The 16,252-nt window shown below is 46.2% G+C and overlaps 1 protein-coding gene across 5 annotated transcripts in view; it reads right to left on the bottom strand.

Moving 5' to 3' along the window:
- The window catches only part of SLC4A11 (solute carrier family 4 member 11), a 213,402-nt gene that overhangs the window by 76,036 nt on the left and 121,114 nt on the right, over nt 1–16,252 (bottom strand). For all 5 annotated transcript variants that reach the window (XM_059721424.1, XM_006276075.4, XM_059721427.1 and 2 more), the window contains 3 exons: nt 12,570–12,616; nt 3,997–4,228; nt 1,969–2,050 (listed from right to left, as the gene is read on the bottom strand). In XM_059721424.1, the coding sequence (XP_059577407.1) occupies nt 1,969–2,050; nt 3,997–4,228; nt 12,570–12,616 (361 nt within the window). The remainder of the gene's footprint in view (nt 1–1,968; nt 2,051–3,996; nt 4,229–12,569; nt 12,617–16,252) is intronic.

Below are 16,252 nucleotides of genomic sequence, written 5' to 3'. Positions count from 1 at the left end.
GGAAAAAAAAAAATCAAATGAAAAAACCCTGTATCTATTTGTAGGTGTATAGCAATAGCACATACGGCATGCATGAATCCAGGTCAACTTACTCTATTTTGAAGAGGCTCGCATCTGAAACTAGTGCTATATGCCATATGTATCATCACCACCTCCAAAAAAAAATCTGTGCTCTGCAGTAGTATCTTTTACGCCAAAAAAAAGCCAACAATTGAACTTGGATATTCATTAACAAAGAACAAAAATCCATTGCACGGATATTTTAACGGCATCCAGAAGGGAACAAAAATTACCTGATGAATGGAAATTCTCACTAGCGTGACAACCCACTCTTCAATTTGAAATAAGCCCCAAATGGTGACTATTTGGCTAGCTTGTTAAAAAAGTAGCTATTAATTTAATGAGGGACATATCTGTCACCTCAGTAGGCAAATTTAATTCCCAAAGAACTGAAAGTCTGAAAAAGTCATGATCATGCCGTTAAAAGCAGAGAACTAGAAATTAAAAAGATGTGCACTCAACTCCCCAGGTGAGCCAGTGACTTTTAAATTCATGGATCTTTAAGGCTAGAAATTACCTTGCCCATCTGACTTTGACTTTCTAAATAAGATGGACCATATAATTTAGCAAATCCGTCACCAAGCCAGAGTACAACTGTCTAAAGAGAAAAAAAATCTACCAAGCAATAAAGCTTCTAAATACTGTATTTTCATGCATACCACACCCCGCCAAAATAAAACAAGCACCTGTTGTTGCAAGACGGGAGGTAGAAAAGTTTGTTCCAGCATCATGGTCAATGCGGTGACAGATGAAGTCCTCCTGGAAACAGCGTCCAGGAAGCGTGGCATCCCAAGAGACGGTCTGGCTTAGGCAGCAGGAAATCCATGATGTGCAGGACCATAACAAGGCTGGGCCTCAAACCCTTCCGAGGTCCCCCACGCAACATATTCCTTTACTGGGAATAGCTCTTTATATAAAGTTTCTGTCAACCTCTCTCATGTTTGTAAGTCTGTTTAAGCAAAGTGGGCTTTCTGCACCACGAACCTCATCAAGACATTACACACCGCATGCAGCAGCTCACTTCTGAGCCAGCACAAAGTCCTCGGGCTGCAAAAGGGTTAACGCTGGGCTCTAACCCTGCTCTTTGCAGCCTCGAAGCTAACCTGGCATCCAGGAGTCACAGTGTCTGCTTGCTCTATTACACCCTGCTTCTGTTCAAGTGGAGAAGTTGATTTATTTTTTCTTTGGTGAAAATATGCCACCCAATTTTGGAGGGCTCAGTTTTGGAGAAAAAGAGGTGCAAGTGCTATATAAGGAGACCACACACCTTGTGGACCACACACCTTAAGGACCTAATGGTTCATTGTTAAAAGCACACGCCTTATTTCAACTTTGAACTTCTCCAGTTTCAGCTTCCACCAGTGGCTGAATCTTATTAGACCTTTGCCAAAGAGATTAAAGAGCCTTTAAATACCAGAACTCTTCCCTCTGGGCAGGTACAAGGGAGACGGTGATCAAACCTTTTCTTGGTGGGGAGGGGGCGGGAGGAAGAGAGACAGCTTCTGAAGTTTCTCACTGGAATACGGGCTTTCCTGACCACAAACCCCTCCAATTTTTCAAAATGTTTTTTCAAAAAATGTCAACGCCAGAACCGAACATTGCATTTTAGCAGTAGATTCTTTACTATCGCATGCCAAAGTAAACACCTTGTGCAATCCTCGTCCGTCGTGCAAACTTGTCTAAGGTCTCAGTTTCCAAAACGGCAGATAATATTTGCCTAAAGCACGGCACAAAATGCCAGGAGACTGTAAAGCAATTCAAAAACCTTGGATGGAAGTGAAGTACTCTTCCATGTCCATAAGCGGTGAATAAAATCTCTTATGTGACGTGGGCATTGTTTTGCAGAGACTAAAAACATTCAGGTTCTGATCATTCCCAAGACAGCGTCTAACAGTCTGATGTACTTACATGATACAGAGCCAGGACTGTTGATACTGCACTCCCGTGACCGTTGCTGTGACCCCCTGAATTGTATCTGATAGGAGATGAACTAGAAAGAAAAAAAAAAAAAAAGAACATAAAAACCAATTTGAATTGCAGTCCAGAGTGCAGGCTTCAAAACAGACTTCAGAGTCCTGATAGAAAACCATTGTCTAAGCCCTGGCTCAGATACCAAACTTGTATTCGCTTATCGGTCGATTGGACTGATGCACAGGAAAAAGAGGATAGAAGAGGAAAAGCACTCAGCCTAATGTTTCCAAACACTGCTCTTTCAAATATTTTACAGCCCTGGAGTACAGCATTCTTCTTTGTTACAAGGCAGACCTAGCCAGGTTGTAAGAACACCACATTATGCAAAAAGAGGTTGAACTTGATGATGGAAAATTTTTAATTTTTTTTTTTTTTTTTTTAAAATCACTGGACTGTTAATCCCATAGCTTGCTCTGTGGAATAGTTTGTGCTTATTGCTAGGGACAGAAACTACATTTAAAAACTGGCATAAGTGATCGGAAATGGGTTCAGTTCTGTACCGCAACAGAAGTTCAGGGCACATAAATTGCTTTCAAAATGACTCAAACTGATTTAAGATGAACCTGGATGGATGTAGTACCAGACTTCACTGATTTAGGTTAAATCAGTTTATTGAACTTCTGTGCCAGATCCCCTCCAGATTCAAACTCACTCACGGTCCCCCAGCATCCCAGGATGCTTTGCACCTTCCTCGCAGACATCCCACGGACAGGGTGGACAGGGTAGCTCCAGCCAAGCAGGGAGGCATCTTTTGCCTCAACTTCTGGCTTGGGCCACTGCAGGCCTGCGGCTGCATTTCCCGAATCAAAAGTGAATGTCTTCACTTGCTTATCGATTCAATCTAAGCAGCTTGGACTAACCTGTGAAGATTGAATCAATACAGCCTCAGGGTTGTTGACAGTCTATACTTAGATTATATGTTTAATTGCCATTTAAAAAAGGCAGAAAATGTACGGAGATATTAAAAAAAAAAAAAAGCACAGAAGAATCAAAGCATGAATGTACATACCATACTTGGAGAATCTGGCAGGTTTGTTCATCAAGTTTACTAACGATTGCAATAGCAAGGGTTTAAATAGGAGATATGCACTTTATACTAGTGCTAACAATTGATTCTCAGTTTGAAGGTGATAAAGTATGCAACGCCAATATTTCTTGGGTAAGCCACTGTTATTATATGGCTAACAGGCTACAGGGCTTGCCAGTGGTGCCATGCACTGTCAATACAGATAAATTAGATGCAATCACTGACTCCTTCATCTAACGCTGTAGGCACCTAGGGTTGCTCTCTACATTTCTGGAGAAGACTAAACAACCAACAGTCCCTTCCCGTGTAAGAGAAGCAATGTTAAGTCTTCAAACAAACAGGAGACTGAATCAAGGACTCCTCAATTACTTGGTTACAGCTATAAATGGAGGCAGTAGAAACTAATATGCTATCAAAATAGCCCATTTGGGGCCCAGAGACTCTAAGCTGAGGCTCTTTGGGACTTGGTGACAACCCTTGAAAATTAGAAGGACACCCACAAGCACCACTGTTTCCATAAAAGTGGTCCAATTTTGAGAGAAACATTCAAAACCAAAGACTAGAGGAGATATGAAGAGCACTCCAGCACCCAAGGACTATTCCTCGGCCATCTGGTTAACCTCCGTAAAACATTAGTCAAGGGTCTAGTTTCTAAGCATAAAGCATATCTTCCAAAAAGTCACAAAGGCACCACTTCCCAGATGCCAGATATCAAGACATCATGATTTAACAAATCTAAATTAATCGTCTGTGTGGGCCAGAAAGGAAGAGACTGAAGAACCCAAATGATGAAGAACATGGCAGAAAAAGCAATTCACTCTTCATAAGCAGTCCAAACCTGTTCCCGGGGGAAGGCAATAAGGGAACCACAGGGAGACAGCTAAGGGGAATACATTTTTTTGTTCAAATAAAAAAAAAAAAGTAAAAAAGGTAGTTACCATTCCCTTCCCGAGGGGTTCCTGAATCGGTAAATAAAGTGCTCATGATTTTTTCAAAGTTGCAGCTTGGCTCCATGTTGTCAGGATCTTCCGCAAAGTGTTTCAGCATTTCCCGCAGCACGTCATCCAAGGAAGTAGCCGTTTCATCCAGGATGATGCTAGCTCGGGCCAGGAACCCGTCCAGGTCCCGGTGGGCTCGGACTTCCTCCTCGAAGTTCTTTAATTTCAGGTACTGCGTGAAAACGGCACCTCGTTAGACACCCCACGTGCTTCTCCCGTGCGATAGCTGACGGCTAGATCACCTGCCTCCCCCATGCAGAGTTAGCTACAAAGCCACAGTTGAAGGTTATATTGGTCTCATTTAGGCAATAAGTTGTTCTGCTGCTGCTAATAAGTTATCGATCGCATGGTAAGTGGACAAGCTGAACAACATGTGCAATTCTTTAATCAGGCAACATCTCCCCTGGTAGGGACAGCAAGGCCTGAGTGAGGCAGGTGAAGATGAGATGCCCTGGACCAAGCATAGCATCTGACAATGTAGGCTGCCACCTATGAAAGCTCATGCCCCCTACACCAACTGGTCTCCAAGGAGCCATCCTACCCTGCCTTGGTCTGAAGATTTTAAGTTCCTTACCAAGCTCCGAATCGTTAAGAGCGAAGCGTTTCATTCTTATAAGAGGTATCCAGGTTGTAGCCATATTGGTCTAGTGGCAAAAGGAAACCGGGACTCGTGGTAGAGGTGATATCCTATTAGAAAAAACTAGACTTTTGCCATCTAGAATTTTTTGTTGTTGTTGCAAAAATCTAGTTGGTTTAATAAAAGACATCACCTCTACCATGAGTCCTGATACATTTTTATAAATGAATTGGAGATCCAAATGGCCAAGGTTCATTCATCTCTGCGTGGAAGGTCAGCACCATGTCTGGGTAGCACTTAAGCCCTGACGTAAGAAGTCTAACGTTTAGTGTTACTGCCCAAGAGGAGCAAAGTGCAAAGATTAGGCTAAAAGCCTAAATGTATAAAAAGGCAGCACATTTTTTTTAAAAAAAGCTTCAAATAATTTATAGCAACAGGCTAAGGCTGTTTGGCTAGAAGTATCTTGAGCTCAACAACGCTCTCCTTATAGATCAGACAGCCAAGACCTACTTGTACGTGTCTGAAAAGTGCAAGGCTTGCACTGGGAAACAACGTAGGATGCGGACAAACAAGACAGAAGAAGAAAACCCCCCAAAAACCCCGAACCCCTCCAAAACCCAAACCAACCTGCTCGTCTCAAAGGAGACCACTGCCTATCGAAGTTGGGTTTCACGCAACAAGCTCCCAAACAGTACTGGACACCACCGAGTGCCACGCTCCCTGTCGACTCCCAGGGACAGCTCTCAGCCTGAATGAAACGACTCCACAAACTAACTGAGAACGCAACCAGGCTAGGTTACACGACCTTTCCTTACCTTCCGAGCCGTTTCTCTGCAAGTTGAGTTATCCTAAAACCAGCCTTGCTTACTGAGCTGCAAAGCCCACGACAGTTTTAAGAGGCCCTGAGCACCCACAGACGCCGACTTTAAAAAAAAAATAATGCACTTAGAGGAGTTTTGGGCCAAAGGGACAAAAAGTTTCCATGTACTCAGAGTAAAGTTTTTTTGCCATGCAAGAGGAATTAGGACCCCACACGCTGTTTTCAAAATGGATTTAGGTACTTTGAAGCCCACGTCAATGGAAAATAGGCTCCAAATCCCTAAAAGCTAGATGTTTTTAAAGGCTATTTAGGCATCTAGTGACCACAAAAATCAAAATGTACCTTTAAAAAAAATCTAGCCCAGCGTCACTTTGGAAGAAGGAGACTTGAGGGAAAAGTTTCCCTATGACCCTGATTGGGAGGGTCCACCTTTTGACGCCGATACAGCAAAACGCTACTACCTCTTTTCCATGTCAAAGCCTAGCACACAGTGCAGAATTCTCTAGCATTTTCCTAATGACTGTAATTACCAAGGCAGCCATCGACTTGTCAATACAAGCGCCGCATCCATTGCAATTAACACTGTTTTACTTTGCATCAATCAATTTCTTACACGCACTCATTTGCATGGAGGAGGATCTAAAATTTGTAACCAAGAAGGCTCTCCTCGGCTCAAAGCCTCCACTTGCCATCTGTTCAGAAGGGTCGGTCTGAATCGCTACTTCTTTTTCACATTGGGGCGGTCCCGTTAAGGAAGGGGTCTGCGTCCTAGGTGCCGCACGTATGAAACAACACAAAGGTTGAGAGCTATCTGGTGCAGGCACCGGCTCGTGTATCAGAGAGGTCTCGAAGGTGGACAAAGCAGAGGTGGTGTGTGAGGGTAAAGCAATGGTTTAACAGGAATCCTAATTACTTGATCAATGCGTGATGGGGGTTATTTGCAGGCAGCTCTGTGCAGATGAAGTCTGAAGTAATGCTGCCAAATGCAGATTCCCTTCTCTGCGGAAGGATAGGATGGGAAGCATCTCCAGGAAAGCCAGACCGATGAGCAATAAAAGCGACTACAATGAAACCCGTGGGTTGGCAGAGCGAGAGACAGGTTCAACGTGAAAAAAAGGATTTCGTCCTCAGAGTCCTGCGTTTGCAAGGACTGCCGCTGTTTCCACATATTACTCGAAAAGACTTTATGGAGATGCAGAGAGCATCCTGCTCAAGTGCAGGCTCTAGTGTCTTGACCCAAGGGTAGTGCTATCCGCTCCCATCGCTGGTGGGTTTGAAGAGCAGGCTCAGCTGCGTGTCACCAAGCAGAGAAACCGGACAAAGAGCCCATCCCTGCGGGCTTGACCCGAAGGAGCTCCCGGCAGAAGAAAATGCCAGAGGTCTCAAGGCAAGTCCCGAGTTTAGGGGATGAGCCTAGAAATCAGGAGAGCAGCATACAAGTCCGTGCATTGTCACGGATCCCTCCCTACCATGGGCAAGTCAAGTCGTTTGGTTCTTCAAGTCTATATCCAGGACATGGGGGTAACAGCCCCTTACCAATACCCCTGCAGGGTAAATGGACAAAAACAGACTGAAAGACCCTCTGATTGGAAGAATAAACACTTAACATTAAAAAGGAGACCTCTTTGGTATATGAGACATGCATAGAAAGTGCTGTACTGGATTGCCTTGATTATAAGTCAACCCTACATATAGAAAACGCTCAACTTTCAGGTTCATTTTTAAGAGAAACATCTCCCTCCACCCTCCGAACACACATCTGTGTTTGTGAGATGGTCAATCAAAAAAGTAGGTGTTACAGCAAGTTACACCCAGATTACTGGTGCCAATTAGAGATAACCCTCAATTTTTAAGTTTTTTGTTTGGTTGGGTTTTTTTGGAGGAAAAGAAGTCAACATAGCTAGAATAATATGGTAGTTGGAAGTGCCAGGACATGGATATTCTGAACTTAACGCATGGACACAACGTTCATGTTCGTTCAAGCACAGACCATCTGTGAAGAAGCGGACATTAATCTCTCTCAATAAAGCCCATCTCAATGGGATGCTTCACGCTAAAGTCTACTTAATGACAACCCAAACAAGGCTCTTTCAAAATGGCAGCTTGCAGAAAGAACGGAAATAACTGAACTCCCTTACATGTCTAAAAGTTAACTGCAGCATGATGCATCCCAAGCTGTCTTTGAGGAGAGAGAAAGGGTCTTTCAAGAGGTTGAAGTATTTACAGGAATAGAAGAAAGGGACTTAAAACTCCTTCGCCCTTCATCAGCCACAGCAATGGTTCCTTGGCCAACAACAAGACACATGGGTTTCCATATATGATCTGCCTACAACAAAGCTCTGATTGCTTATCCAAGATGATCCAATGTTGCATAGCTGCTGGGCTGCTGCTGTTTTGGCAATGAGATCCATCGCACAAATGCCGAAAGAACGTTTCGCAAAGGTGTGCCAAAAATTTGTTCTCATGAGTGCTACTCCCTAAGCTTTCCCCATTGTCACAGTTGCTCAAGGCAGTTCACTAGAAATCCACTGAGATCTCTGTAAACAGGTTCATATCCTTCCAACGACCTTTGGCTACCATTCTTTTCACGCTTACGGGGCACATAAGCTCAGCACCAGCTGGGGGCAAGAACTTTCTTTCTTTGAAATAAGACTATGCAAGGAAGTGGCATAAAGGGAGTTCACGCATGGCCCGTGCATCTCCACCAGCTACTGCCCGAGGCAAGATACTAAATTAAGAGTGTTGGTATGCTAAGAACAAGCAGCGTCAGGCATACTCCTCCGTCCCGGAGAATTAAATTGGAAAATGAACACTAAGAGGATGAGTAAAGCTTTACACTGGACACCTGCAGTCAGTGGAACTCAAATGCTAGCCCCAGAAGTTAGCTCTCCTTTGACATCGGGTCCAAAAACTCACTCTGACATGCACACGGATGTGAATGTGACGAGCGAGATTAGCGCTGCATATGCAACTTGAGCTGAAGCCTTTCCAAACTGGTTTTTGAAGAACAACAGATCAGCTCTTTCAACATACTTGCTGGGACAGGGTATTTGGGAACCTGTTCTTCCTAGGCAGCAGGTGATGGAGAGACCATACAAAAAGCACCGGGAAGGCTACTCTGCTATAGGGCGCTCAGAGATGCATTATCTGACAACGGATGCACCCGAGTTTACCAGAATGGATTAAAAAAAGAAAAGAAAAAAAAATGTGGTCATAGTCTTTAACTGGTCTCCAATTCTAGGTCTACATCACTGCCATAGCACTCTGGAGAGCACCAGCAAGAACCATGACCAAGTCACCCAACTCTTGCATTACATAGACTGAACCCAGAAAAAGGGCAGTGAACCCCCCCCCCCCGCTCAACTGAGTCAAGGTGTTCAAGACAAGACACCTGGCTGGGGTTACTTAACCCCAGTGCTCTTCCCTGCCCGGGCCAGGGGGTTGGACTCGATCTACTAGGTCTCTTCCGACCCTAGAAATCTATGAGTCACAGCCGGGGATGCTACTTGCACCTCAAAAATGGTGCTCGCTGCGAAACATGTAGGTCCTCACTCCTGCCTGCCCTGTTAGTGCTGTCTTTTCACCTGCAAAATTGGCCCAACAGGCAGTCCTAGAGGCAATACTGAAGGACAGCCTAGCTGAAGAAGAGAGAATTAAACAAATCCCGTGCCCCTGAGCAGCAAAGGGAAGGAGCCGCTTGTTCAGCCAGCCCTGGAGACGGCCGACAAGAAACGGACACCCTGGAAGACAGTGTCCTGATAAGATGCTCGCGGGTCTATGGGGCAGCGGGTGTGGGACAGCTTCGGAGGTGGGGAAATGCATTCTGCCTTCCTCCCAGCTGGATTTGCCCGAAATCGCATGCTGGCTCACGCACAACACGCTTCGAGTTTGGGCTAATCCACACTCCTCGGCTGAAGGACGCAGCATCACGCAGCAGCTTTGCAGTGGAAGCAAAAATCCACTTTAATAAAAGACGACATCTGCTCTCTCCAGGCAATTCTAATCCCTTTTCTTCATCGCCTCTGAACGCAGCCTCGCAAGCACTTTGCACCGGTCCTCCCCTGGAGGCAAACAAATTGGCAACAGAATCCTTATCTAACCCTGCAAAAGTATCCGACAGTTTGGCATTTATGATACAACAGCATGCTGAAACGCTCTCAACCCTACCAGTGAGCAGAGGTGTGAAGCCAAGCTAGGCAAAAAGCAGAACACACCAGCTGCCACATACCCTAATTTCTCACACACCACATGCCCCCAAGGCAGACATGGCACTTCGGTCTGCCTTCCCCAAAACAAAGGGGGAAAATAAAAAAAGATTTTTCCAAAATAATGGCTGCATAGTGCAGAAGCAGAGACGAATCCTCTGCTCACTTGGCCTTCCTTTTTCACTCAGGCAAAAGGTAGTTTTAACCCCCTCGCAGCTGAATAGTTACCAGGTCTTGGTAGTTTCAGCTTTTGGCTGAATGACCGGCTGCTGCTGCTGAACACTAGACTCCATGGGAAATATCTAGGATCATGTAAAGGGCTAAAAAAGAAGTGTGCAGGGCTGTGAAATAGGAGAAGGGAGACCAGGAGCCGCTAACAGCAAACCTGCTGAGGCAAGGAGAGCTCGATTAGTGGAAGATTAAGACCATTAAAAGAGAAAAGAGGGTTGTTCAAAGCTGAGTGCAACCACACTGTTTTCCACCTCCCCTCCACACCAGATCTATCCCTGCTGGGCTCTGCCCCTCCTTCCAGCAGCTCTACGGAGACAAGTGAAGAAAAAGCAACAAAAGTCATCTACCAGCATCGCCATGCTTATATGCCGGGCAGAAAAATCAGCTTCCTTGCTAAAGGCACATGCCCCCACTTTGGGTGGGCAAAGGGTAAGTGTGGCATGAATAAATATGGTCATTTTCTATCCTTTGCATCGCCTTTTTAAAAAGTAGGCCCTGATTTTCTGATGAAAAATTCCCATTTTTGAAGGGAAGGGAAGGAAACAAGAAAACAGCATTCTCACTTGCCATCTGAAATGCCCCCCCTCCCCTTTCCCATTTGTGGGGAAAGGAAAAGCAAGCAAAATTTACAGTAGAACCCAGATTCCACATATAGGGGCTTGATGACAGGCACTTAGATAACCATTTAGTAGGGCTGTGCAAAACGGCACCGTTCCGTTTCGACTTGAGTTTCGAGGGAACAATGTTTCGTTTTGAATTTCATTTCGATTTGAAACGGCTGTTCCATTTCGCTTCGTCGAAACAGTGTCACTGTTTTGACCATTCGCTAAAATGGGAAACTCGAAACAGCCTCCGAGTTCCCGGCTGAGCCACACGGGGCTGTGGAGCCGCTGGGAGCGCAGCCCTGGATCTCCCCCGTCTCCCACCACCTGGCTGCTTTGAAACGTTTTAACTAGCCTCGTTTTGTTTCGAGGCTATTTCAAAGCCCCTTGTTTCAATTCGATTTAGCTGTTTCGAGCTCAAAACGAATCAAAAAACAGGGTTGAATGGAAACAGCCGGCCAAATTTTACACAGCCCTACCATTTAAGGTGCCTCGAGGCTAAATTCGAGTGTACAAACATGACCGCGCTGCAGAGAACCTATTCCTACTAATTCCATCAGGAGTGAAACATTTAGACCTGGATCAAAAGCCGAATGATGCACAGGTGTTGATGGTCTGAACCCACATCCATATTCATACCCCTGAATATATTTGCAAGTTTATCGCATACTTGATACATCTGCACCATAGAATTAGTAGCTCTGTTAAAATAATCCATCGATCTGATCAACAGGAGGGGCTGGCCAGGGTTACTAAAGAGGATGGCTGTCTCAATGTAGGCGGCTTCAGGAGGGAACACCTAACATTTCCAGATCTCTTAGGCCCCCTCTACATGTTACAGGTATCATGCTATTAACTGGTTAACTGCACAATTACCTTGAGACCAGCATGTGCTAAATAGCTATCACATAAGAAACAGCTCCAACCAGCTACAAAGTTAGACCTTGAAAACTTGTGCTAACTTTATAGCTGGTTGCTATCGAGCTTCAGTTTGCACAAGTAGCAGGGTCTCCCCTGCATCTGGAAGCCCATCAGCTGACAGGCTTTTCAGACACATAGGTGCAACCCCTGAGCTCCGGTGGCTGCCATGGTCTGCAGGGCTCAAGGGTGGGCAAAACCCCGGACCCATGTGAGGCTCTTGGTCCTGGTTGCACCTCACCTGCAGCCGGGAATAAGAGTCCCGTGCCTGTTGGGGCTCTGGCTCCCGCTGAGCCTCGTGCAGCTGGACCCAGACTCCCGTACCTCAAAGGGGGCTCCCAGCTGTGGGTGCCTGCTTCTTGCAGATGCAAGGGGAGCTCCCCCTACACCGGCCATAAGATGCAACTGGTCCTGCCATGCACACGTGGCACGGCAGGGTGCATGATGGTGCAAATCATGCATTAGACCCAGGTCTGCCTTTACCTACATGTGTAGAGGGGGCCTTGCAGGATCTTTAAGCGAGCAGCGCACAAGTCCATCACTCCATTACCTTGCCACTTTCCGGGTGTTCAACCGATTTAATGAAGGGTCTGGAGTAATGCCGTTTCTGAGGGAACCTATTCATTCCCATATTATTATTATTATTGTGTTAGGGCCCCTTGAGCATAAAGTAAGTGCAGTAATCCTTTCTGACTACACTGTTTCGAGGGAATTTACTCGGGCTGAACCTCCTGAAGGCAGATGTGATTAGCGGGGATAAACAGGAAACTGAATCACAGTTACAATGACTATTGGGTGCTTTCGTTTTTAAGTCTGAGAGAAGCTGAAAAGCCTGCAATACCAACCTGAATGTGTAACACCCCGCCTCCCCCTGCCTCCAGGCAGAGAAGTGATAGATTATTTTGGTCCTAAATTGTCTGGGACAAGAATACCACAGTCAAAAACCACATTTTGATGGCAAAAGATGCTGTGTTCGGAAGACGGAGGGCAGGAGACGGCTTTAGGAATCTGATAACGGCACGCTTAGACAATTAAAGCATGTGACCGTGTTCTGTTAATTTAATTTTTTTTTAAAAAGAGTGTGGATCAAGTTCATTCCCTCAATGTGAAGTCCACTAGAGCAAGTTAAAAAGGATTAATCACCAAAAACTGCTTCTTACCTTCCGAGACGTATGTAACAACACACAGCCAGCATTTTCATTTTCAGCTGGAAAAGAATTTAAAGGGAAAAGATGTTACAGCTGTGGGTATCTCAAAGGCAACAGGCATCACATGCTACTACTCAAATGTGAAACAGAAGCTTATCATCTTAATGGCAATGTAATAAGCTTTTACCAACAAGGACTTGCTTGCGTACAAGCAATGCAAATCTTTTTTTGTATTGCATTGCAAGCACACACAATGAAGCAAGTCAGCAAGATGCGTCAAGGTCTTATGAAAGCCTGATGCTGTCCATTAGCAGCCACACTTCCGCTCCCCCAACCCAGTAAGTAGCACCAAACTAAATCCTGTGAACCTATTTTTTTTCCATTTTACTGACAATGTTTCTGGGGATCAATGCAAACACCCCCCACCCGCCTCATCTCCATCCTGTTTTTTGGATCCATTTGCCAAAAAAATTAAATAAATAAATAAATAAAATCAGCATCAACGCTCCCCCTTGGCAGTGAGCACACTGAAACAAGACCGAGTGGCATGATGATTTGATGACAAAAATGGTAAGCAATTTGTGCCACCTGCTATCAACTTATAATGGCCCCATTTGTCATATTATCTAGACAACATTAAGCACTGCAAAATAAGCGGGGGTTTTTTGACTGAGTTTTTTTAGGCATACTGTTATACCAAAAACAAAAGGGCATTGAAAAAAAATAATTGTGTGTGTTCACCTTGTAAATACATTCTTTGCTTCCCCATCCCAAGCCAGCAATTAAATAGGCACGACTACAGTAAAGCGATCAGGTTACCGAGAAGTAAACAGAAAGTTCCTGCCCGCGTTCTTGAATTGGCAGAAGCAAATAAATGCAACAAACTTATGTGATGACCCAAGGAACACCTCTTGAAGCCTCCCTCTCTCATAAGGTTCAGATTGTATTTGGAAGAGGTTGCTGATCGCTAATGTACTTGGTAATGCATGTAACCACTTGTGGACACTCAGCGAAGACGGTACATTAGGTCTAAATTATATTCTAGAAGTACGGATCTCTCTCCGATGGACTGCACTCTTTGCTGTACTGAAAACGATAGAGCGTGTGCACACACCCCGGATTATAAACCAACCTTACATACAAGATGAACCCACATTTTCAGGTTTAGTTTTGGGAAAGGAGTTATTTGCCCAAATAAGTTGATAACCACAGAAAGTCTTGGGACCCTACTGCCCTTGCAGAAACGCCATGGGAAAATCTAAGGCAAGAATCCATGCTAAAAGAAAAAAAAAAAAAAAAAAACTAGAATAAAATCCGCACAGACAAAACACGTTAACTTGGCACTTACTATAATATTTTTGTGCGTGCAAGTCATTATAAAAGGTAGGGGCGCACCCATAAAGATTTTTTTGGATGATATGGATAGCCATTTATTAGCCAGCCATATTGGCCAACACTATCCAATAGTCTATATGCAGCCTAGCAGCTTGGAGAGCAGCATCCAGTCGGTAAGTCTATGGTGGGGAAGCGGGCGGTATGGGGTGGGGGGCAGATCAAGGCCCCGCAATGAGGGAGGGAGTGGGGCTGGGGCAGGAGCTGCCCAGCCAGGGCACGGTGTGACATGGAGCCATGGGTGGCTTCTCTGGGGGGCAAGGAGGGGTAGCACCCCACTGCTGCATGTTCCCCCCAACTTTGTAGGTAGGGCAAAGGTGGGCTGCCCACTGCAGGCTCAGGGCCAGGGGCTGTGTTGGACTCTACCCAGCAGGGGAGGCTGGGCCAAAGCTGTGCTCGGGGTGGGCAGATGCAGGGCAGGCGGCAGTGGCACTGAGACAGGTGGCTATGGGGTGGGGCTACACTACATTTTGGGGTGGCTGAAGCCCACACCATAGCTATCCCTTCCAATGCTGCTGCTGCTGCCCATCCTGCCCCCACCTGCCCCAAGTACAACCCTCCGCTCCACCAGAAAAAGATGCCAGTACAGCCCCTGGCCCCTTGCCCACCCTCGCCCTGCACACAAATTGGTGGGGCATATGCCTCCCCAGGGGCGCATGTAGCCACAGGGAGCCGCCCCCCTCCCCAGCCCCGGCACCCTCTGGATGAGACGCCCACAGCTCCACCCTGCCCCACCCCAGCTGGGCAGCTCCTGCCCCCTGCTCCTACTCCAGCCCCACTCCCTCACCATGGGGACCTTGATCTCCCCCCCCCCCCCCCCCGACTTACCAGCCAGATACTGCTCTGGAAGCTGCCGGGCTGCATTCCTGGCCACATGCGTGCTGCGGCTGTGCACATGTACACAGCATTTATGGGCGACATTAAACTGGCTACACCGAGCAAAAAAGCCGATTGCCAATAATGTCAATTTTCCATTTATTGGTGCTGATCCAATATGGAGTGATATACTGGTGAACCTCTACTATGAGGTCACCTTGTGCAAGTCACGCACAATTTCTAGGGTACATTTGGAGAGCAGTAAAGCCTGGTTGAATTGTCAGTAGGAACATACAGCAATTATTTTTAGTGCACAAGGCACACACTGAAAGCCACTATTATGTGATTCTGCCAAATCCAATGGAAATATGGAACAGCTTTTTGTTAAGCAGCAGACACACATATACACAAAGACTTCATAGATGCAAAGATGTGGGTGGGTCCAAACACATATCTTACAATTATGGCTATTAGACGTTAGCAATCCCCAATCTGTTCTCCTCCACCCCCAGCATTTTTAATGCATTTTTAAAAAGAAGGGAAGTAATGTATGCACAAAATACATGATCCAGTCCCCCCCCCCCCTTCTAAAAATATCATCCATGTTATGCACAGGCACAAGCTACATCATTGGCCCACCTCCTCCAGCACTGTAGAGCTCGTTTAGCTCAATTAGCTTCCAAAAAAATGAGCTCACCAGAAAGGCTATCCCTTCCAGGCAGAGGCACATAAATTGCCTGCGCTCAAATCAGTTCATCTCGAGCTGGCCTGACAAGTGAGATTGGCCACGAGGAATATCTACCTGGAACTGCACACATTGCTATAAAGAACAAGCAGAGGCATGGCTGGTAAACTTTGCAGCTTTGCAGTGAGGATCATATCCCAACATCCCCTGTCTCTATGGGCTTTAGCACCAGGGGGTTAAATTCAGCAGCTGCCAGGTGCAAGGGCCCTCTTGCAGCCCCTGCCCCAGTCCAGGCACCACTGCTCACCCCACGGGTGCTCATTGCCACCATCTGGCAACAGGAATCACTGAATTCAGCAGCAAATGCAGCAGCTGCAGGAGGGATGCATGTTAACCCCATGACTGCCAAGTGTGCCGAAACCTCTGCCTAAACAGCAGCATCTCCACGTGGGGTGAAGGTGTAGCAGATGAGGGGATTGAGGCCAACAGGATGCAACTCCTCAACTGCCCTCAACTCGTGTCCTCACTCCCCACGGCCAAAGCTTTGAACCAGCCATGACACCCATACCTTCCCCAGGTGCCACCAGTTCCTTCCTATCCCTAGAGGCCAGGGCTAACTATGGATTCACCCGCACAGTAGTGCAGCACTTGCTTGGAGTCTATCCTGGTGCCCCTCATACATCAGCACCCAGAGCTCATGTGCTGGTCACCCACTGCCCCTAGTCATGCTCCTGGCCACGGGTGGCTTTGCACTTGGCTACCTGTGTTCACTCAAGCTTTAGCATCTACCCCTTCTAAGCCA

This window comes from Alligator mississippiensis, chromosome 2 (assembly GCF_030867095.1).
Source record: "Alligator mississippiensis isolate rAllMis1 chromosome 2, rAllMis1, whole genome shotgun sequence".
Taxonomy (NCBI): domain Eukaryota; kingdom Metazoa; phylum Chordata; order Crocodylia; family Alligatoridae; genus Alligator; species Alligator mississippiensis.
Note: the sequence above shows the minus strand (reverse complement) of the source record. Positions and strands in the feature narration are given on the sequence as shown.